Source organism: Lynx canadensis, chromosome A3 (genome assembly GCF_007474595.2).
Source record: "Lynx canadensis isolate LIC74 chromosome A3, mLynCan4.pri.v2, whole genome shotgun sequence".
In the NCBI taxonomy this organism is placed as follows: Eukaryota; Metazoa; Chordata; class Mammalia; order Carnivora; family Felidae; genus Lynx; species Lynx canadensis.
Window position 1 is genome coordinate 59,701,269 of NC_044305.1, and position 23,412 is coordinate 59,724,680.

General features: G+C 42.5%; 1 protein-coding gene across 1 annotated transcript in view; it reads left to right on the plus strand.

Annotated features, from left to right (window-relative positions):
• Window positions 1-23,412, plus strand: part of AFF3 (AF4/FMR2 family member 3) — a 462,049-nt gene that overhangs the window by 354,394 nt on the left and 84,243 nt on the right. Inside the window, 1 exon segment of the mRNA XM_032592770.1 lies at window positions 6,034-6,074. Within this exon segment, the coding sequence (XP_032448661.1) occupies window positions 6,034-6,074 (41 nt within the window).

The following is a 23,412-nucleotide window of genomic DNA, read 5'->3' on the forward strand; positions in this document are numbered from 1 at the left end:
CCCTGCTTTTTTTTTTTCAATTATAGATTCACCAGAAGATGCAAAGAATGTACAAGCAGATCCCATATATCCTTCACCCATCTTCCAATAATGTAAATCCTTCAATGACCTCCTATTGCCCTATGGATAATATCCAAAATCCTTAATTTGACCTCCAAAGCCCTTAGGATTTGCCCCTGTCCCCACTTCTCACTGAGCTCCCCCATGGTGTCCTTCATATAGTTCTGCAACTGAGCAAGGAACTAGGCCAGCCTCAAGCCTTTGCTCCCAAACTGTCCTCCCTGCCAGGAGCCCTTCCTTCCCCACCCACTCCCATGTCTCTGGCTCAGTAACTTCTTTATCCTGCAAGCATCAGATTTTTTGTGCTTTACTTGGTTAGCAGGCCCTCCCTGACCATTCATTCCAAATGAGATCTTCATATTCTGTTTCATAGCACCTGTCCATTTCAGTCATAGCCCTTGTAATCTAGCATGTTTAAGTGTGTTTAATTTTTCATGTCTGACTCACGCTAGACCCTAACTACAATATGGTGAGGGTTTTGTCTGTTTTGCCTGTCACCTAAGCCGAGCCCAGTAACTGTACATCATAGGTACTTCAGACCAAATTACAGAGCTGTCCACGTGTTAGTTCTGTTTCTATCAAGTAAAAAAGAAATTGGATCATCCTGAGACCCTGCTGAATTTCAGCCTGTTCCTTTCATTCTCCTCCCCGCTTCAATATCCATAAACTTGTTCTATGCACAACCCAATTATAAGAAGGGCACTTAATTTCCTCTTTGAGTTCCCTCAATAACAGATTTTGACTGGTAATTCATTTAGCATACATTGAAACCTGAATGTCTACTGATTATGTTCCAAAACACTGAACTTGCTGTAATAAAGACAGAGAAAAGATGTCATCTTTTGAGGAGAACCTGGAAAATTATTATTTCTGGTGGAAAGCTTGTTTTGTCTCATAGACTTATGCTTCAGAGTCATTCGTGAATGAGTAATGAACTCAGGAAAGATCAATGAAGTATTCTCTTAACCCTCTCAACCTATTTTGCTGAGAACAAAATAAGAGGAAAGTTACGAGAGGAGATGATGATTTAGGAAGAGAAAAATATGGTCGCTGTAATGTACAACTCTTGAAAGAAGGAAATTGGGCAATTCATCTAGTTTACTATGAGTAGTTTTTCAGGCTTCAATCATGAGTCACCTAAGTAATTTTTTTTCTCTGCTCTTTAATTGCAATGTTTATTTATTTTATTATTTTCCAAGAGTGAAGTAAAACAGTATGCAAAAGCCAAACTACTTTTAAGAGAGGAGGCAGTAAAAAAAATTTTTTTTTGTGGTCTTTGCCTTGGTATATGACATACAATTTCAATCTAATGCCATAAAGCTATGATTTTCTCAAGGAATTATTTAAAATGTTTAAAATACTCTCATCTCTTTTCTTGATGGATGATGAGTCATCCTCTGTAAAGTTTTTAATGATGTAGAATAAATTGCAAATTAAATAGCATAATCAAAACCAGGCATTGAAAATAATGGGCAGGCAATCAATGATGCTAAATACCGCAGTGTTAAGTGGGTGGTAACATGCATTGTGTGGACAGATTGGAGAGTGACGGTCACAGAAAGACACTGCTTAGTGACTTGGGATGACTGATGTCTAAGCCTTCATATGTCTGTGACATATGTCTAAACCTTTTGGCTCCACCATCACATCCATCTGGTAAAGGAAAGAAACCCCTGCTCCAAGCCGCCAATTCAGCTTCTGTTAGAGATCTCAGTCAACATCAGTCCTATGGACTTGCTCTCAACAGGTGCCAACCACCTGGGATGCATCACTCCAGTGATGGTTGAACAGCTGAGTTTCTCAGTTTTTGTGTTGCTTTTGCTTTTGCTCTCTAAATAACTTTCTTATAGGCTTCACATCAAAAAGCACTGTGTTTCCCTACCACAAAAGTCAGTAGGAAGTATTTGGAGGCAGGAGAAAAAAGAATCAATACACTTTTTTAAACATTGACTGCCATGGCTAGGGGAAACTTCAGATGCCATGTTAGAGGTTTCTGTTGAACTTTTGGTCACATCCCTTATGATTTTTGTTATTCCAGGAAGAGTCAGTCTCCAGTGCCTCCTGCTGAGATGATGTTAAGAGACTGTACTAATAATGCATGCCATCTTTCCTTTGGGGAGTTCCAAATTCTTTTTGTGCATTTAGCCAGAGTCAAGAGTAGAGAGTTAAGTTCTTTTCAAGTACGGCTGCCAAAGGTGAAAGCCATCTTGATGAGTGATAAGAGAACCCTTTAGGAGGCAAACGTGGGAACAGTGATGGCTGCCCATCACCTGCTGGGTGCTTTTTGTGGGCATGCTCCTGGGCTGGCCCTCTGGGAGAGCACCAAGAAAGGAGCATGAGAGAAGGAAATACCTGTCCTCTGAGGTATCAGAGGGGGCTTCTGGGCTCCAAGTCTTCCTCAGGCTTCTCACCTCTTTCCCCATGCCTCTTTTCTACTCCCTCAGTTGTCCTCGCCAAGACAAGCTGTGCAGATATTCTTCTTTTCTCTCTTGACTGATTATGTGACACTGGAATGCCAGGACATTTGGGCCCTAATTTGCTGGAATCCAGGGGAGAAGGGGGAGGCAATAACCCCTTAGACTGTCCTCAGTAGCCTGGACAGTGACTGACTGGCTCCCTCATCATTCCCTTCAGAGAAGGAGAGGGCAGTTTGGAAACAGACATAGGTTGAGGGCCAGATTCAAGGTTGCCATATAAATGAATAGCAAAACCTCTCCCGGAATGTAAGACTTTCAATTCCCAGTTTCACAGACCTTATGTTGTTTTTTTTCTTAAATCAATGTGGTTATGTCATTTGTGGGAATTATCTAAGTTCCTCTTACTCATTTATTTTCAGTTCCTTTTGCCAGGCCCAGAGGCTAATGTTCCCTGTGTCACTTATTTCAAATCTGACTTTCATTCCTACTTTGCTACAGTGTTTCTCTGTAGAGATACCCTTGTCATTTTAAGGGGACATTTCCTCACCGTATAAGTGAACTTCCTGATCTTTAAAAGGTTTTAGCATCCCCGACCCCAGGCACTAAATGCCTGTAGTAATCCCCCTCATGAATATAATACAAAGAAACTCCCCTGCTCAATTCCAGACACTTCTGGGGTTGGGAGTAAGGGGTGTCCTGGTTGAGAACCACTGCTAGAGGCTTGGACAGGCCTTTGCTCTACCTCCTACTCCAGTATGACCAACACGTCTTCTCCCTGCCCACATCCCTCCTTGTCTTTAAAGTTCTGCTCAAGGGCACCTGGGTGGCTCAGTCAGTTAAGCATCTGACTCTTGATTTTGGCTCAGCCGTGATCTCACAGTTCATGGGATCGAGCCCCACTTCAGACTTCCATGCTGACAGAGCAAGCCTGCTTGGATTCTCTATCTCCCTCTCTCTCTGTCCCTCCCCTGCTTGCTCTCTCTTGCTCTCTCTCTCTCTCCCTCTTTCTCTTTCTCTCTCTCTCTCTCTCAAAATAAATAAACTAAAAAAAATAAAGTTCTGGAGCACCTGGGTGGTTCAGTCGGTTGAGCGTCCGACTTCGGCTCAGGTCATGATCTCACAGTTTGTGAGTTCAAGCCCCGCATCAGGCTCTGTGCTGACAACTCAGAGCCTGGAGCCTGCTTTGTATTCATTCTCTCTCTCTCTCTCTCTCTCTCTCTCTCTCTCTCTCTCTCTCCCCCTCCCCCACTAGTGCTCTGTCTGTCAAAAATAAATAAATGTAAAACAATTTTTTTTTTCAACGTTTTTATTTATTTTTGGGACAGAGAGAGACAGAGCACGAACGGGGGAGGGGCAGAGAGAGAGGGAGACACAGAATCGGAAACAGGCTCCAGGCTCCGAGCCATCAGCCCAGAGCCCGACGCGGGGCTCGAACTCACTGGACCGCGAGATCGTGACCTGGCTGAAGTCGGACGCTTAACCGACTGCGCCACCCAGGCGCCCCTAAAACAATTTTTTTTTAATAAATAAAGTTCTGCTTAAATTTCAGTGAAAAGGATTCCCTGATTGAGTCATTCATTTAACATCTACTCAGCAGATATTTACTGAGCACTTGCTAACAGTTCCAGCCGCTGTTTGAGGAGCTGCTGATCCACCAGCCATTAGCTGTCCCTCAGATGGGCACCTTCCTGATGCTGTCCTACCTTAACCTTTTCATTTGCACTTTATTTCCTAAGTGTCCTCAAGTCATCCCTGGACCCCCGAGTGACTTCCTACCTAGGGATTGAGCTTCCCTAAGACGATGACTACTTATTCTGCTTTTGTTTTTGTCCCTCCTGGAGGCCAGCATAATAGTTTCTACACAGTAGGAATTCAGTAAGTGTTGGACTGACTGATCCAGGGACATGCAGCTACTACCAAGGGTGTATTTCATTTCTGTAATAGGGATGATGATACTAATGTGTCAGATTTTTTTTCTAATCTGAAGATTCTATTTAGTCTGTTGTCTAAATGGAAAGAGGAATAACATGGGAAACGTTTTGGTGTCCCTGGTAATTAATAAACTTGACATATGTAGCATACATGGTGAAAATGAACTGTATGTACTCTTTATTTTCTAGTACACCCTGAGTGAGCCTTGGTCTAAGAGGCCATGCTTTGATCCCCTCCCAATTATAACTTCTGAGACAGAGAACAGAGTATGACCTTGGCCTTCTGAAGCCTCAGAGTATTAAGTGATAGAAAGCCAATGTACAAAAATTTAGAATAGCCAGACGAAAAGAAAGTGATTACAAACATGAGAGAATCTGATGGAGAAATGGCAACCTTTTTCTCTTAGTTTTTGTATTATGGAAAGTTTCAAAAACATACAAAGATGTACAGAATAATATACTAATCCCCCAGTGTGCTCATCACCTAGCTTCCACAGTTACCAACCCAAGGCCATCATGTCTCATTTATAAATGCCCATCCATTCTCCCTTCCTTCCAACTGTACTGTTTTTTTTTTCAACGTTTTTTTTTTTTTTTTTTTAATTTTTGGGACAGACAGAGACAGAGCATGAACGGGGGAGGGGCAGAGAGAGAGGGAGACACAGAATCGGAAACAGGCTCCAGGCTCCGAGCCATCAGCCCAGAGCCTGACGCGGGGCTCGAACTCACAGACTGTGAGATCGTGACCTGGCTGAAGTCGGACGCTTAGCCGACTGCGCCACCCAGGCGCCCCTCAACTGTACTGTTTTAAAACAAATCCCAACAATATATAATTGTATCCATATTTCAAAATGGATCTCTAAAAGACACTTTTAAAAATCACCACAATATCATTACTATGCCTAAAACAAATCAGTAATCTCCTAATACTCTGACTCTTCCAACCAGTGTTCCAATTTCCAATTGTACTGACTTTTTCAATAAATCTAAAAACTGAGTAAAAAATTATACTTTCGGGGCACCTGGGTGGCACAGTTGGTTAAGTGTTCCAAACTCAGCTCAGGTGTTGATCTCACAGTTCGTGGGTTTGAGCCCCACGTTGGGCTGTCTGCTGTCAGTGCAGAGCCCGCCTTGGATCCTGTCCTCCTTTCTCTCTGCACCTCTCCCACTCATGTGCGTGAGTGTGCTGTCTCTCTCTCTCTCTCTCTCTCTCAAAAATAAATTAAAAAATTATTTTAACTACACTTGCATTGAGGAAGAAGCTACAGGAAACAAAACAGATTTTTTTCTTAGAGGAAAGTAGAGTAAAGCAATGGTAAAGGTGATTTCAGAGTGTAAAAATGAAATAGGTCTTAGCCTCTCCGGGTCTCTAGAGACTAGTCTAACCTCACCTAGAACTCCGTGCCTCCCCGTTCTCGCCCCCTGGTGGCAGGTGTGCGCTGTGGGCTTCAGTTAACTCTGAGGAGCGTCCATTTCATAACATGATGGGTCTCTACTATGTTGCTAGTAGTTTAATAGTTGGCCACATGGCAAAAACGTGTGTGACACAGGTTTTTTAAAAGTGTTGATTGAGTACATAATTTAAAGTCAGAATATTAAATAAACATCTCTGCCCTTCCTTCCAGCAGGCAGCCCAGAGAACTGCTCTCCACGCTCTGTCTGACAGGTACATTTTGTCATTTTTATGAACTATAAATTGCTTTATGAAACATTGAGCCCTATTTATTGTGGCATATAATTCATAATCGGATTTTGTCCCTAAAGTGTCTGTGAACTGGGATGTTAAACATTTTGCATGCTTGGATTTGTCATGCATGTGTGGAGTTTATTACTGCAAAAATCGCCTTGTTGTATTTCATAGAAAGTATGAAGAATCCCTTGTTGTGCAATGAAACAGGAGACAAGAAACTTAGAGGGAAAGACCTGAATGGTGCAGTAAATTCTGAACTTTGGAATTGGTTGCGATCTAAGCTCATTTTTCAGCAATAAGTACTTCATTCGTTTTGAGATGTTTTCTTCAGACTTTTTCCATATCATTTCACAAGAGCTGTCTGTCTTTTGATGAAATCCTCTCATGAAATACTTTGTGCACATAACCCAGTTCATGGTCCTGAGAGCCTGACTTTTCCCTCCACACTTTGGCTTGTGTTTTTGGACTTGTGTTATTGCATGAGATATATAAACCTAATCAGTAAACACACTTAAGCTGTATTTCACATCGTGCTCTGCCAGAAAGGCTTTATACAGATAGCTGAACAGGGATATATAAAGTTACTTTCAGGGATGGACCATGCCCTTTTTGTTTTGATTGGTTTTTAAGCTTTCATTTACTAAGGTTGCGGTGTGTGTATGTGTGTCTCCTAAAGAACTGTCAGGAGGTGAAGATGAAGCCCCAGTTTCTCTCCACAAGTCAGGCTCTTACGGTGTTAGAGCCAGCTGCAGGAGATGTTACCCTGGCTGGCTGGTGGGCACCTTAGCATTAGCTAGCTAACTGTCACGACCTTCCCCTTCCTTCTCAGTTCTTTTTTTTCTTTCTTTTTCTTTTTCTTTTTTTTTCTTTGTGTGTGTGTGTGGAATGAATAATAATTGACTGTGTCAACTAGCTCAGTTCACTGCTTCTCCAAGGTAAAACCTGTCACTGAGGCAAATTATCTGTGCACATGGGTGAAAAGCATTTCCTCTATGGTGGCAGGCTGAGCGTGAGTATTTTTATTTCATTTGAAAAGCCTTCCCCATGACAACCACACAAGCCTGTGTGCTGTAAGAGTGGCTGCCACAGGATCGTCTACAATTGTTCCTGGGATTTTCACAAAAGCTGATAAACTGTACTGCTTCCGAGTCTATTGGTACGAGACTCTGGATCAAAACATTTAAAATCTGACACATTAATTCCTTTCCTCTACATACTTCTTTTTTTCCCCTTTGACTTATTAAATAAGAGCTTCCTTCAACAAAATGCACTGATAAGCAAACAAAAGCCCTCAGATTACAAGATAATGTTATTGCCATGGTTAGATTTTTTTGGAGGGGTACTGACAATGTTATAAAATTAGATTATGGTGATGGTTTCACAACCCTGTAACTATACTGAAAACCATCAAACTGTGTTTTTTTAAATGCATGAACATTATGGTATATAAACTGTATTTCAATAAAGCTACATATATAGGCACAAAACATCACTATGAACTTTGGTAGAATGAATCAAAACCTATTTTAGGAAAATAATTGAATTCCTTTGAAGACATGGCTGCAAATACAAAGACAAGTCATCAGAAACTAGAATTGATACATTCTAAGACTGCTTCCCAAAAGATACATGACTCTGTCTTGGATAGAAAATGTACATGGATTTTAATGATAGCAACACTATTCCCCCTTGACTTTCTTCTGATATTCTAAAACCCCTCATCAAACCCAATAGTTAGTCAACCGGTAAGTTAGCATCTTAGCCTCTGTTGATTCTGTAAATGGTAAGATCAGAATACTGTGAGGAAAAAAAAAAAAAAGCGCATTCCCTGGAAACAGAGAAACAGGTTCCCATTATAATTTCTCTTCTTTTGAATTTTCCATCTTTAAATATAATAGGGCATTACCCCCTTAAATCTAATGTTTTTTTCTGTTCAAAATTGGGGGAATTCGGCTCATTTTAAAGTAATGAGTTGACTTTGCCATTCTAACAATGCAGTCGTGTAAAGCTACCTTCTTTCTCTGTGCTTTCTCTATTCTATGTTTTCCACTAATTTGGGGCCACACGAGTAATAGATGTGAAAGGTATGTGTAATCATTTAGAGATACAATTTTAAATCCTTTTTAAAATAAGAACTTAAAATACCTACTGAGTTAATCGGATTTATATTTTCTATTTTCTTAAATTAGGGAATGTTAACTTACCAGGTAATATGTCATTTTCTAACACATTACTTATTCTGTTGAATAAACCAGTATTTTATAGAAAATAATGACTATGATTCTGGGACATACTCCTGCGTGTCTTGCCTAATATTCTGTCTGTCAGAGGATCCACCTCAGGGTAGGAATAGAATTGAGTGAAGATTCCCCCCAAGTCATGACCTTCCCAAGGTGGAGATCTAACCCCAATATCCCTGACTACTTAGAGCCTGGTATTAATCTATTTACAAAAACTCATCTGTTTTACTAAACAATTTTTTCCAGCCTGTTGTCACTTCTTGATATAAAATTCCATAGCGATGGGGTGCCTGGGTGGCTCAGTTAAGCATCTGACTCTTTTTTTTTTTAATGTTTTGTTTTATTTTTTGAGAGACAGAGCATGAGCATAGGAGGGGCAGAGAGAGAGAGAGAGACAGAATCAGAATCAGAAGCAGGCTCCAGGCTCTGAGGTATCAGCACAGAGCCCAACGCAGGGCTTGAACCCAGGAACGCAAGATCATGACCTGATCCAAAGTTGGACACTCAACTGACTGAGTCACCCAGGTGCCCCAAGCATCCAACTCTTGATTTTGGTTCAGGTCATGATCTCAGGATGATAATATCAAGCCCCATGTTAGGCTCTGCACTAATAGCACAGAAGCTGCTTGGGATTCCCTGTCCCTCTGTCTCTGCCCCTCCCCTGTTCTCTCTCTCTCAAAATAAATAAATAAACTTTAAAAAATAAATAAATAAAACTCCATAACGATGAACAAGCACGTTCATTTTTGTCCTAGAAAATGACAACACTTGTGAGACCCCACAAGGTGCTTCCTGTGTTCTGTAATTCTGCAGTTGGATAAAAAAGCCCATGTTGGCTTGGGCTGTGCCACCACAGACTTCTTGTCTCATGTCCCGATAGTTAGTTCATATGTGGCCCCTTTCTCTTCCATTTAGCCTTACAACCACCTTGAGTACCTGGTGAACACAGGACGTCTGATCCAGGAGTAGAGCCATTTTGTTTCAAGATGTACACTTGATGATGACCTAGGGGTTTACTTGACGTGGTGTCATTGGGGGATGTGAGCGTATAATGAAGGAAGCCAACGGCTGTTCTCTGCTTCCCCAGGAGAAAACCTGCATCTAGGCCTTTTGAGACCTGACCTGATGAGACTAGTTATAAGGGAAAGGGTTGGCATTTCCCTTTCCTTCCTTCTAATGGCAAGCAGAAACTTTGTCCCTGTGGGGTGTCTGAGATGACAGTATCCAGATGTCTTCTGAAGGCCAATCTTGTCTATCTTTTCATTTCTCCAGTTTCCTGGTTTAAATAGGCATTCTAGCAGAAATCCAATATTTGACACTTAAGACTGTGCTTTCAAGTTCAGTGAGTCCTAAGTAATCAGTACACAACCTCAATAAATTAAAACTATAGTATTTCCATTCTCTAAATTTAAAAATCTTCTGCGGTCACCTCCAGAGAGGTGGCCTTGTTTGGTCTTGCTTGAACAACGGGTTTAATTTATAGTTCATCCCAAATAGCCAGAGCATCATTACTGGCTCACACAGCAAGGCAATTTTGGGCCTCAGCCCAGCTAACTTGTGCCACCCTGCAGTGACAGGAAGGGTTGTGTGAGGGTAGAATGGCACGTCTTTTTGTTCTTTCCTACTGCTGACTGTGGAACTTTTCATCCGTTTTATGCCTTTGAAAGTCATCTGGCCTACCAGAGGCTTACCCATTCCCCAAATCGTGAAAAAACCAAGAGACCAAGGCAGGAAGAGGTGGCAAAATCCTCAACAAGGTAAAACAAACCACTTACAAGAAAACTTCAATCTATAAAGGGACACTCTCCTTTTTACTTATTCACTCCTTATGATGTGCCTCCCAACTGGTTTTTTTCTCCTTCTGGATTATTGTACTGGATAGGGTAGAGAGAGGCAGAGGAGAATCAGGATAAATGGGCACGAGGCTCATTTATAAAGGTGTGTCTTTGGTGTTGACTCGCCGCACTGTGAAAGCTGCCACATCGCCAGTAATGTGGAAAATATGCAAAGTGCTGTTCAGAGAAGGAAGGGTATGTGTGCTGCATATGAAGTGCCTTGGAATATGATTAACTTCCCTTCATAAGTAGTAAATAGTAGATAACTGTGATCAAAAACGGGATTCGTGTGATTTATCAAGCTGAGCAACTGTGCATTTGCAGAGAAGCTGGAGGTCAATCTTGAAATCTAGGGCAAGAGGAGCACTAGGAAATTGCTAGGGCTAAGAAGTTAATCATACCCTTGGACTGCTTCCATCTGTCTCAGAGCGACAGGGCTGCTGCAGAACGAGCAGGGATGCTTTATAGCAGCAGATCAGGAATTAATATTTTCTGTGAAACCTCAAGCATCATTTGCAGTAACTTGGGTTTTATAAAAATGGAGCATAATTTCATATGAATAAATCACATTCAGCTGGAAATAAGAGAAGCTGGGAAAAAAAAAACTGTGCTTGACTAAAAAAAAAAAAAAAAGAAAAAAAAAAGGAATGAGCAGCAAGAAAGCCAACATGAAAACAGTTGTTGAAGCGATGGCACTTGGAGGGCACAAGTGGCCGTGTGGTTAAATTGTGCATATAATCATCTTCTGAAATGTCAGCGTGCGACTCCAGAAATGGCTACATTTTTATAGCCGTGGAGATGCATCACCAGACTGTAACCTGTCTGCCCATCTGGCAATATCTCAGGTCCAAGATCCATTTATATTGAAATCCAAACAACTGCCATTGATTGATTCACTTACGCCACAAGCATTTATTGAGCGCATCCCGCATGTTCAGCCAGGCGCAGAGCTGGGGCAGGCAGGGGTGCAGTGGTGAGGAGAAACGGCCATGCCCCTGTGCTCAGGGCTTTACCATCCAGGGGGATGCTGACTATGCAAAAAGAAAGGCCTCATACAGCTCATTCACATGAATCACACCCCTAAAATCTCTACTTCCCATTAGAGAGAATGTAATGGAATTAAGTAAATGAGAATTAGACCAAAATGAAGGGGTTTTACTTCCACGGGGGCTGGTGTTCATCCAAAGACAGGACTGGAAATGGCCCCAACGCAAGGTGAGGAGCACCGGGTGGGCATCAGACTGTGTGGGGGGGGGGGGGCGCGGCGTACATTCAGCTTCATCTTCCTGACACCTTGCCAAGTGGACCAACTTCAGCCAAGCAAAGGGAACATGTTGGGGATGGCCACCAGCACAGAAGCACAACTTTCTGGGTAACATTTTACATAATGTCCCTGATGTCCTGAGAGGAGAGTCAAGTTGCCATGCACTACTAACAGTTGGTCTCTTCTGAAAGGGTCCAAAAAGGAGGCGATGCAGAACTTTTTAAGAAAGCTTTAAATTTCCAACTTTAAAGATGCTAATGTGGCATGCTAGACAGTATCTATCAGCCCTGCCCTTGAGACCCACAGCAGTCTCTCCAATGCAAAGGACTCCTTAGTTATAATGAAGTCTCTTTGGTGTACCGTGTAAATTAAAAACGTTTTAAAAGAGCTTTAGAGTTTAGAAGCACAATCACATTGACTGTCTCATTTTGTGGCTCTCACAACAACCCTGTGAGATAGGAAGGACCCATTTTACAGGTAATAAAACTGAGCCTGAGATAGGTGATGGGACTCATCCAGGGTCACAAGGTAGCAAGTAGCAGAGCTGGGACTAAACTCCAGGTCCTATGACTCCCAGTGAGTGTGATTTTCTTGTCCTCCATCACACAGCAACAAAGCAAGCTTGGAAGGGGTCAGAGACTGGTGGCTTGTGCCACGTTTTACATTCTAACAACTAGTTTACTCAGTCTGTACTAACACTTTGTTTCTGCTAATAGTTATAATAATCCTAACATTTCTGGCTTGATTATCTTTTTATCCCTAGCACCTAGCATAATTCCTAGCAATTAGGAGACACAGTAAGTCACTTGATGAATGAAAGAAAACAATGAGCAAATAAATGAATAAACTAGGACCAATGTTTTGTGGTTAAATGATGGCAACTTTGGGCTGAAAATAGAAAATACTTTTCTAAATGGGTAAGGGGCATTAAGGAATCTACTCCTGAAATCATTGATTCACTATATGCTAACTAATTTGGATGTCAATTTTAAAAAAGAAAAAGAAAAGAAAAAAGAAAACAGAAAATACTTTTCTGAAACTTGCTGTGTGCCACTGCAGCAGACCATCCAGGAGATAGAGGTTGGTGGTCAGGGGCTCACCACTAAGGGCTTAGAGCAGATGTCTGTGCCTATAAGATGCTATAGAATTGAGAAACACTATTAACTGCCACACAGGTAAAGAAGGGGAAAAAATGGAATCGTTTTTTAAAAATCAGTCCAAAAGTAGCCAAGAAACTGATGAATGGGTAAAGATGTGAGACTTACATATAATGAAATATTATTCAGCCATAAAAAGAAAAGAATGAAATCTTGTCATTTGGTACAACATGGATGGAGCCAGAGAGTATTATACTAAGTGAAATACATCGATCAGAGAAGGACAAAAACCATATGATTTCACTCATATGTGGAGTTTAAGAAACAAAATAAGCAAAGGGAAAAAGAGAGAGGGAGACAAAGCAAGAAACAGACTCTTAATTATAGAGAACAAATTGATGGTTACCAGAAGGGGGAGGGGTGGAGGGATGGGTGAAACAGGTGATGGGGATTAAGGAGGGCACTTGTGATGAGCACGGGGTGATGTATGGACTTGTTGAATCACTGTATTGCACACCTGAAACTAATGTTACACTGTTCACTAACTGAAATTAAAATTAAAACTTGAAAAACACTTCAAAAGATTAAAATCATCCAGTGCAATTAGAGTGGAATTAAATTAGGACTCAGTAACCAATGGAGAACTCTATGATGCCATGGAGAGGTTTCCTGCATGGAGAGGGGGTTAGGCCAGATGACCTCTGGCCCTTCCCTGTCTCCCCTCCTCGCTCCTCATTTCTGTGATTCATACTGCTGCCACAACTTACAATGCTCTCTCATATTCTCTCCACCAATGATGCAGGCTCCTTTTTTTCCTGCATTCTTTTGTAAGATATTTACACTACTGAGCCCCTATAATGGGTAAGGCATTGTGCTGCTGGTCTATATGGAAGATACCGAAATTTATTACCTGTGCATCCCACTCTCCGGGAGTTTACAATGTGATTGAAGAAACTTAGGCATATGTGTAACTACTATGTGTATTAAATGTCAGCATGCGCATACCTGACCATAGGTCTTATTAGCACAGCAGTCATGTGGAGGTGCTGCACTCAGCATTTCATACGCATCACTTCATTTACTCCTCACAACAAGCCTCTCAGCTAGGAAGGAAGGATTCAACATAAGGGTCCTAAAGAGATGGTATTTTCAATGAAGTTTTATTTCACTTCATTTCCCAAATACTCTCCCTAAAATCCTAGTGAATCTGGGTGACCAGAGACACATAACTTACCCAAAGTCTTATGGACATAAAGCCCCAGAGTGGTCTGTCTGACTCTGGTGGATGATGCTCTTAGCTGCTTCAGCAATCACCCTTGCCCCCCATCAATTTATAAAGAAATAACTTTACTGGAGGGGTGCAGTTAAAGCACTGAAGTACTCTCAGAGCACAGAGGAGGGGAGCAGGGAGGAGGGATTTGAAGTATATGTAAAGGATGGTAGCTTCAGATGACCCAGGAGCGGAAAGGGAAGGACCGGTCTTCTCTGTAGAAAGAATGGCTTTGGTCTGAGCAAGCAAGCCTGTGGGGGTGAACAGGGAGCTGCAGGCCCTTCATTCTGCTGGGGTGTAGGCTTCTAAAGGGAAAGGCATGTGAAAGCCAACTCTAGACAGCCACTGATGCAGAGGGGTGAGGCTCGCCTTTTGCTACACAGTGCTTCCTTCAAATGTGAGCTCAAGCTTCATCTTCTATGGAAACCCTGAATAACCCCCTTACCTGGCTCTCATACACCTATTCCGTCAGCACCTCATATAATTGTGGACACAGTCCTGCTTCCGTCCTCTGCTCACCTTATGTATTTATGTCTGGTCTCAACAACCGACTGGAGAACAGGATCCCCATCTTAAATACTAGGTAGTACTTTATACAAAATGACTGTTCAGTGAGACTTACTCAGTGCCTTTCAAACAATAAAGACCAGGAATTCAAATTATGCCTCTTATCTCTGCTCTCATGATAAAAAGGGAAAAAATACCAAACCTCTGGCCCAGCTCTCCCTAACCTCCCCTCATCAGGAAGCAAGGATGGGATTTTGAATCCTTGAACTTGGACTAGAATTTTCTTTGGGCTAAGTGTTTACCCATCTGCGTCTGAACTTTCTCAGTTGCATAAACAAGATGATAGTAATGCCCTCCTTGTTAGGTTTATGTCCAGATTAAATGAGGTGATAAATAGAAAAAATATCTATTATTCCATTCATATGGTAGTAATTACTGCATCACTGAGAAGAGTCATCCATCAATATACCATGAGATACTCTCTGATTTAAGTCCTACCAAGATACTTAAAAACCAGGGGAGGAAAATATTACGTTATGGACTTAATATATGAAACCCTGAATAGCTAATAGTGTGGGTCATGTTCTTACATTGACATTGTAGGAAAATAGGTACCAAGAAATCCCAAAAACTATGCCTGACTGTGGCTTACACCATCCCTATTTTGTAATCTATCCTAACCTAGCCTGTTCTCCCCTAAAAGCCAACTTGTGGGTCCATCGGTCCTAGATGAGGCTCACACATGCCTTCAAAGAGGCTCCAGCCAAGTCTCTTCCACATCATCTTCCTACTTGATTCCTGTAGAAAAGGCTATCTGGGCCATTTCCTGACACCTTTTTCAGCATATCTCCAAAGAATTGGTCTCATGTAATATTTCAAAATAAGTAATCTTTATTTCAAAAGCAAACAGTGATTCTTAGATACCATGGGGATGGATCCCTGATAAGCTCTGTTCAGGGGAACCGTGTGGAGGGAGAAAAAAATGCCAAGTCCCTGAGCCAGCACTCTCCTCTCTAACAGGACCCAACGGTACCCATATGTATTCACAAAAGTGGGCCCCCTTGGCCTTACTGCTTCTTCTGGGGAGGCCATGTAAGTGTCCCCTACTGCCCTTTGGTGGCTGTTAGCTCAATTGACTGCGTTAACAATGTGAGCAAATGCAGGCTGTCAGGTCTAAAATTCAGCTTTTAAAAAGCCCCCCTAGTACTAATTTCCACAATAAAACTGAATGGCTCCAGAGAAGCCATTGAGTTCTATCAGGTAAATAACACACATTTTAAAAGGTCCCAAACTTGTATTTTACACAATAGAACAGAGCAGCCTGGAAGAAACTGTTATAGTCTTTTGAGTAAATAAACAATGAATTGTATGAAGCCACTAATTGCCCTTTCAAATGGTCTAGTGGGTTTTGGGACACCTGAGGGTTAGTATGGACCCGCTGCTGGATGTCTGGGCAAAGAAGATGCCACAGGAGGGGCCTCTGGGCCAAAGTGTGTTTTAACCCGTTTTATCACTGCCCATAATTGCCGTGAGCCTGTAGGAACACGTGCGGCATTCTTAGGAGGGTACGTCCTCTTTAAAAATGACTGATAGTGCTCTCAGCCACACAATGATGTGAATGTAGTTAATGCCACTGAATTGTACTCTTGAAAATGGTTAAAATGATAAATTTTATGTGATATGTGTATTTTACCACAATTAAAAAAGAAAAAAATGAATGTACACACTAATATTCCAAGCTCTTCAGATGGTCCCCTTTCTCACATGTCTCCAATGGGGAGTAGTTCTCTCTGTCCCAGGATTGAGATGCTGGAGTTCTTGCCTGGAGATTCTTTCCTTCCTTCCCTCCTTCCCTCCTTCCTCCCTTCCTCCTCCCTTCCTCCCTTCCTCCCTTCCTCCCTTCCTCCCTTCCTCCCTTCCTCCCTTCCTCCCTTCCTCCCTTCCTCCCTTCCTCCCTTCCTCCCTTCCTCCCTCCTCCTTCCTTCCTTCCTTCCTTCCTTCCCTCTCTGCTTGTGGAGAAGGCCTCTCAAAGGTGAGCCTGGTCCCCTGGGGTGAGGAGACCCTACGGTCTGACCCTCTGCTCCTACAGCCAGGAAAGGATTTGTGATTACGGAAGAGCAGAGCTAATTGTTCACACAAGCTCTGAGTTAACAAGAGCTGTTAACACAAGAGCTGAGTTAACAAGCCCTGGGGAAGGGGTCAGAAGGAACCAGACACCCCTTAGAAGGCTTGTTGTAACTTATTACTACCATACTTTAAATTACCAACTTTGACCCATTACCATCCACACTGTGTTCCCCTATTCTGGACCCATTTTCTCAGACTAAATTGATAAAACTACTGAAGGTGAAATATTTAAATAACAGAACTCTAAATTATTTTTACTAAAGTCTTTGTCACTATGTCCTACTCCTTTGAACCATGATATCGCTTTCACTTCTAGGCGAAGGTCGATGGTATAATGTATGCTTGTTAATTTAATTTTTGATACATCCAGAAAAGTTATTTATATATCCAGTATATAAGACATCTCAAACTTAGCATTAAAAGAAATAAAACTCTTACATAATTAGCATAATTTTCAATATTTGTCACTCTTGTCTACTCTTTTCCTTTTTTAACTGAAGTACAGTTGATGTGCAATGTTACATTAGTTTCAGACGTCCAACATAGTGACTTACTCGACAAGTCTATTCGTTATGCTGTACTCACCACGAGGGTAGCTACTGTCTGTCACCCTACAACGCTATTACGGTACCATTGACTATATTCCCAAAGTCGTACTTTTCATCTCTATGACTTATTCATTCCATACCTGGAAGCCTGGACCTCGCACTCCCCTTTACCCATTTTGCCCATCTCCCTAACTCCCTCCTCTCTGCTAACCGCCAGTTTGTTCTCTGTATTTGTAAGTCTGATTCTGCTTTTTGTTTGTTTATTCATTTGTTTTATTTTTTAGATCCCACCTGTAAATGAAATCATATGATATTCATCTTTTTTCTGTCTTATTTCGCCATGTTGTTACAAATGGCAAGATCTCATTCTTTTTTATGGCTGAGTAGTATTTCAGTGTGTACACATAGCACTTCTTCTTTATCCATCCGTTGATGAACACTTACATTGCTTCCATATCTTAGCTATTTTAAATGATGCTGCAGTAAACATAGGGGTGCATATAGCTTTTCTAATTAGTCTTTGTATTCTTCAGGTAAATACCCAGTATTGAAACTATTGGGTCATATATTATCTCTATTTTTAATTTTTTTAGAACCTTCCATGCTGTTTTCCACAGGGGCTGCACCAATTTACATTTTCACCAACAGTGCACAGGGTTGTTCTTTCTCCACATCCTTGCCAACACTTATAATTTCTTGTCTTTTTGATTCTAGCCATTCTGACAGGTGTAGGGTGATATCTCATTGTGGTTTTGACTTGCATTCCCCTGATGGTTAGTGATATTGAGCATCTTTTCATGTGTTGGTTGGCCCTTTGTGTGTCTTCTTTGGGAAAAAAAATGTCTATTCAGGTCTTCTGCCTATTTTTTAATCAGATTATTTGGGGTTTTTTGCTATTGAGTTGTATACATTCCCTATATATTTTGGATATTAACCCTTTGTCAGATATGTCATTTGCAAATATCTTCTCCCATTCAGTAGGTTGCCTTTTAGTTTTGATGATGGTTTGCTGTGCAAAACCTTTTTATTTTTGTATAGTCCCAGTAGTTTGTTTTTGCTTTCTGTCTACTTTTTAAAAATATATATTTCTGAAATAAAATTACACCTGTACCTTCTTGAATGACTAGTTTTGATTAAGCACTTGCTGTCCTACACTGAATATATTGATGCCTTATTAATTAGCGGTCAGTCAGTTCTTTTAAAATGTTTAAACTGATTACGCAGGAAGATACGATCTATAGTCACCCCCCACCTTTTTATTTTTTTTTTAAATTTTTTTTTTTTCAACGTTTATTTATTTTTGGGACAGAGAGAGACAGAGCATGAACGGGGGAGGGGCAGAGAGAGAGGGAGACACAGAATCGGAAACAGGCTCCAGGCTCTGAGCCATCAGCCCAGAGCCCGACGCGGGGCTCGAACTCCCGGACCGCGAGATCGTGACCTGGCTGAAGTCAGACGCTCAACCGACTGCGCCACCCAGGCGCCCCACCCCCCACCTTTTTACATTTCGCCTGTGTGTTCACCATTCTCACTGACTCAGATCTGCGACACTGAACTGAACATAAAAGAAACCCAAGAGCAACAAGTAACATATCTTACAGGGGGACAAAAAGATACAAAAGATGAAGTACATTTTCATACACATGTATATTTCTTAGCACTCTGATGCCACTGTCTTTAGATCTATCACTCATGTCTGTGCCCTTAATAAGTGGAGGGCCAGCTGGAGAAACACTTGTGGTGGGTGGATAGTTCTAAAGCCAATAGATAGATTGGGGAGAGGGGGGTTGTTTTGTTTTGTTTAAAACCAAACTACTTAGCCGCTTTTAATGGAAGTTTATTTACATTATGATACCACCATTGTTTTTTGTTTTGTTAAATCTCCTTTTAGTGGAGAAAATTAGCTAAAGGCCTGGAGGCTTCCTTCTCTGCTTTAAGAGCCTTTCAAGCCAACACCTCCCACCCATCCCCATCCCCCAGTACATTCCCTCCCAGGCAATCCCACCCCAGCCTTTTCACTCTGGACTCGAAGAGCCAGCTGGAAAGAGCTGCCCCTCCAGCTGCTCACTCTGGGCACCAGGCCTGCCCCTCCTCTCCTCTCCTCCACTCCCCAGTCGGCCTCCCCATGACCCACTCCTCTGACTGCCCTCCCGGACGCAGCCATGGGCCAGCATTGGCTGAGCTGCTTGGCTGGCCTTTAATGACTGTGTTTTGGAGCCTGATGAGCTCCCCTGCTGCTGTTGAAAGGTTAATGTGCTCCCCATCAACTGGAGCAGCCTGACCTTTCCCGATTTCATCCAATTCCTTTCCCTGTTCTGGCTCCCGGGCAAGTGACCGGCAGGCCCGCTGCCACACCATATCCTCCCGATGTCCCCAAGAGTGCAGCACCCACCTCTGCCCTTGACAGCCAGCATCACAGCCTGGCCATCTGCACCCTGTTACTCTCACAGCCATCAGAGCTGCTGAATTCTGAGCCATATCCCCAGCCGTGCCTCCTCTCTCTCTAATTCTCCATGGCCTTGGAACTGAGTCTTCATGCTGCCCTCTACCCATTGCTCCTCGCATCCTGAGAGTCAGTATTCAGTTGTCAGTGCTCATTATTTAATTGTAGGTCAGTTAGGTCAAAATATTGAAATCAAATCAGGGTTATGAAGGGAAAGTCCATGGCCCCTTTTCCATTTCACAGACCAGTTCTGCCTGCTTACTGGTCCTGATCCAGCTAATTGGACAGGACTTCCATGAAGCTAGCACAGCCCAAGAGTATGTAGGCCCAGCAGCTCCCCAGGGGCTTCCCTGTGGCCCCATTTACCCTGTTCACAGCCAATGAGTCAGAAGGCCACTTTAGGCCATGATTCCTCATCTAACACTGGAGACAGTAACCCCTATTCAGCTAGCAGATCCTGGTGCTGGGAGGGAAGAAGGAAAATGATGTGTCTGAAGGCATGAATGCTACCCAAGCACAGAGAATTAAAGACATTTATTAGTTTGCTGAGGAAATATGTGAACGAGGTCCATATTTTCTTTGATTCATTGCCCCAGCCACTGAGCTATTTAATGTAATTTTTTTTAATTTTTTAATGTTTATCTATTTTTTGAGAGACAGAAAGAACACGAGTGGGGGAGGGGGAGAAAAAGAGGGAGACACAGAATCTAAAGCAGGCTCCAGGCTCTGAAGCTGTCAGCACAGAGGCTGACGCAGGGTTCAAACTCAGGAGCTGGGAGATCATGACCTGAGCTGTAGTGGAATGCTTATCCGACTGAGCCACAGAGATGCCCCACTATTTAGTGTAATTCTAAAATGACAGTAGGTGTGGGCCTTTGCTATTGCTGGAAGATGAACACAAAGTTGAGTGATAACCCACCCCTCCTTGACAAAGGCATATGGTCATCAGGCCATCATGTTACCTTCCTTCCTCTTGGAGTGACATGCCTGCTGCAGCGGTCCCTGTGCTAGGGCTTAATGTCATTGTCCCATTTCATCTCCATGGCAGCACTCTGGGTAGGCACCATTGTCCCCATTTTACATGTGGGGAAACTGACACCTAGAATGAATGATGGAGTCACTTGCCCAAGGTTGAAGAAGGGCTACAGCTGGCGAGAGTCCAGGTTTTCAGGTGGCAATGTGGCCATGTGCAGGTAACGGCCTGGCACACTGAGCTAGTAACCAAGGCACAGTGCCCTGATTGCCCCAAGGGTCTCACCCTTGCCCCACCCCCGTTGCACACCCTTAAAAAGGACAAAATCCCACCTGCCACAAGCTTACATTCACAGCACAGGCTCGAGTGCTGCACGCCAGACCAAGGGCTGCTCTTGCCCTTGCCTTTGTCTGTGCATCAAAACATAGTCACATTTAATCAGAGGAGCAGTCCGTGCCACATTTGAGCATAAAACAGGAATGAACCTGCTGCATCCCTGAAGGTTTCCACTGGGGTCTGACTTGGTAGAACATACCTCATCTGCTCCTGCTCTCTCCAAGAAAGTAGTTCTGAGGATTTCAGCCCTCCTTCTGTGTTCTGCCCTTAAAACAGATGACCCAAAAACCCCTGAAAAGTGCTGTAGTGGTGCTTAGATTTATATGGTGAGGAAAGGAGAGTCAAGCCAATATTATTTCCTAAGACTTATATTTCTTCAAGATTTTTTTTCCTTCCATCTGGCTGAAGAAATGTTAGTTATTCATTAACATTTCCAAATGAAGGCCAAATATTTTGCCCACAGCTCTACAGCAGTTCTGTACCCCATCAGTCTTTAAATGTGAACCCGACCCGTATGTTGTTCCTCTGGGCACTAGTCATCAGTTATCCTCAGGTTTCCTCAGTCAGGTGAGGTGAAGCTCTGGGGTGGTGGATACCACACAGACTCTCTGAATATCAGAAGGTCCGGAACAGTAAGGGTTCAACCAACATGACCCCTCCTGTCCCCGTCAAGCCCTGGCTCTGTCACAGGCTCACCCTGTGACTCTAAATACAGAAATTGTACTTCTCCCACACGTGCACACACTCTGTTTCTTCTGCCTGGAACAGTTTCCCCTCTCCCCTCCTCCCCTCCAAGTTGCCTGGCTTGCTCCTTCCCATACCAGGTCACAGCTGTACCCCATTAGACCTTCCTGTACCCCATTAGACCTTCCTCCCTTTGCCATCTTCCCATAGCACCCTCCACTTGTCTCTTGGTGACACTCACCACTGTTGTAATGAACTGCTTAATTTCCTGCCTCCCCATGGGAGACAAGCTCCGTCTTATGCCTGTCAAATCTGGGTACCTCGTGTAGTGCCTGATGCATGGCCTTAATACTTGCTAACTGACTTTATTTCTTTGAGTCTTTTTTCTCGTCTGTTAAGTGGAGATGGTGATGCTTGCTCTATTTAACTTGAAACATTCATCAGGCCTTATGGGATTATTTTTTTGCAAAAGAGCTATGGAAAACAAAAAGCTTATTACAAATAGTGTAGGTTTTTAGTGCAACAGATACAAGGAAGGAAGGAAGGAAGGAAGGAAGGAAGGAAGGAAGGAAGGAAGGAAGGGAGGGAAGGAGGGAGGAAAGAACTTGAATAGCTTCTACCCTTGATGAGTAATGAAGGGTAAAGTAAAACACCACATTCTGTCCATTACACTTAACCCTTTACCCGCAACCTAAGGGTGGCTGGCAACTTTTCTCCAACAGTAATTAATGAAATAAGTTATACAACAGCAATCGTAGTAAATATTATATAAAAGCAATTACTGAAGTGACAATTTTAATTCAAAATTATTTTATTTACATGAGACCCCCAACTTATTTAAAATCCTGGCTCCACAGAGCCTCCTTGAGCTTCCAAAACTGTCGCCACCACCTTGGCTACCTGGAGATAGTCTGCAAAATTTTATTCCACCTTTACACTAGTGAAAAACTGGGGGAATGCAAGCAGATAGGTAGCTGGGTAGATTACAGACAGGCAGGAACTGAGTCCCCTCAGAAGACTGTTGTGCCATTCTTCAACAAAGACTTGCATTCTGGCTTCTGTGCCAATAGATCTGAAGCCATAGAAGCAATGTTCCCCGTGTGACTCCCCAGGCTGATTATAGCTGCAGTGATTATACATCCCAGTGATTGCCTGGGCCCCATTATAATTACAGCTGGTGCCTCCTTCACTCTTAAAAGTGTCCTGGTTTAAACCACAATATCACATCACACCCACTAAGATGGCTACTATCAAAAATAAATAAAATAACAAAAAATAATAAGTGTTGGCAAAGATTTGGGGAATGGAACCCTCATGCACTGTTGGTGAGAATGCTATAATGGTATAGCCACTATAGAAAAAAATACAGTGCTTAAGAAAATTAAAAATAGAATTACCATGTGATTCAGTAATTCCATTTTGGGATATTATCTCAAAGAATCCAAAGCACAGTCTCAAAGAGATATTTGCACACCCATATTCATGGCATCACTGTTCACAATAGCCAAGAAATGGAAGCAACTCATAGATGGATGAAAGGATAAACAAAATATACCTACACTGGGGTATATTCAGAATTAAAAAGGAAGGAGATTCTGACGTGCTGTATAATATATTTTGAGGACATTTATGCTAAGTGACATAAGCCAGCTCCAAAAAGATAAATACTGTGTAATTCCACTCATGTGGGTTATCTAGAGTAATCAAATTCAGACAGAAAGTAGGATGGTTGCCAGAGGCTGAGAGGAGGGAGGAATGGAAAATTAGTATTTAAAGGGGATAGAGTTTCAGGCATGCCTGGGTGGCTCAGTCGGTTAAGCATCTGACTCTTGATTTTGACTCAGGTCATGATCTCAGCGTTCATGCGTTTGAGCCCCACATTGGGCTCTGCGCTGCGGAGCCTGCTTGGAATTTTTTTCTCTCTCGCTCTCTCTCTGCTCTCTCTCTCTCTCTCTCTCTCTATCTCTCTCTCTCTCTCAAAATAAATAAA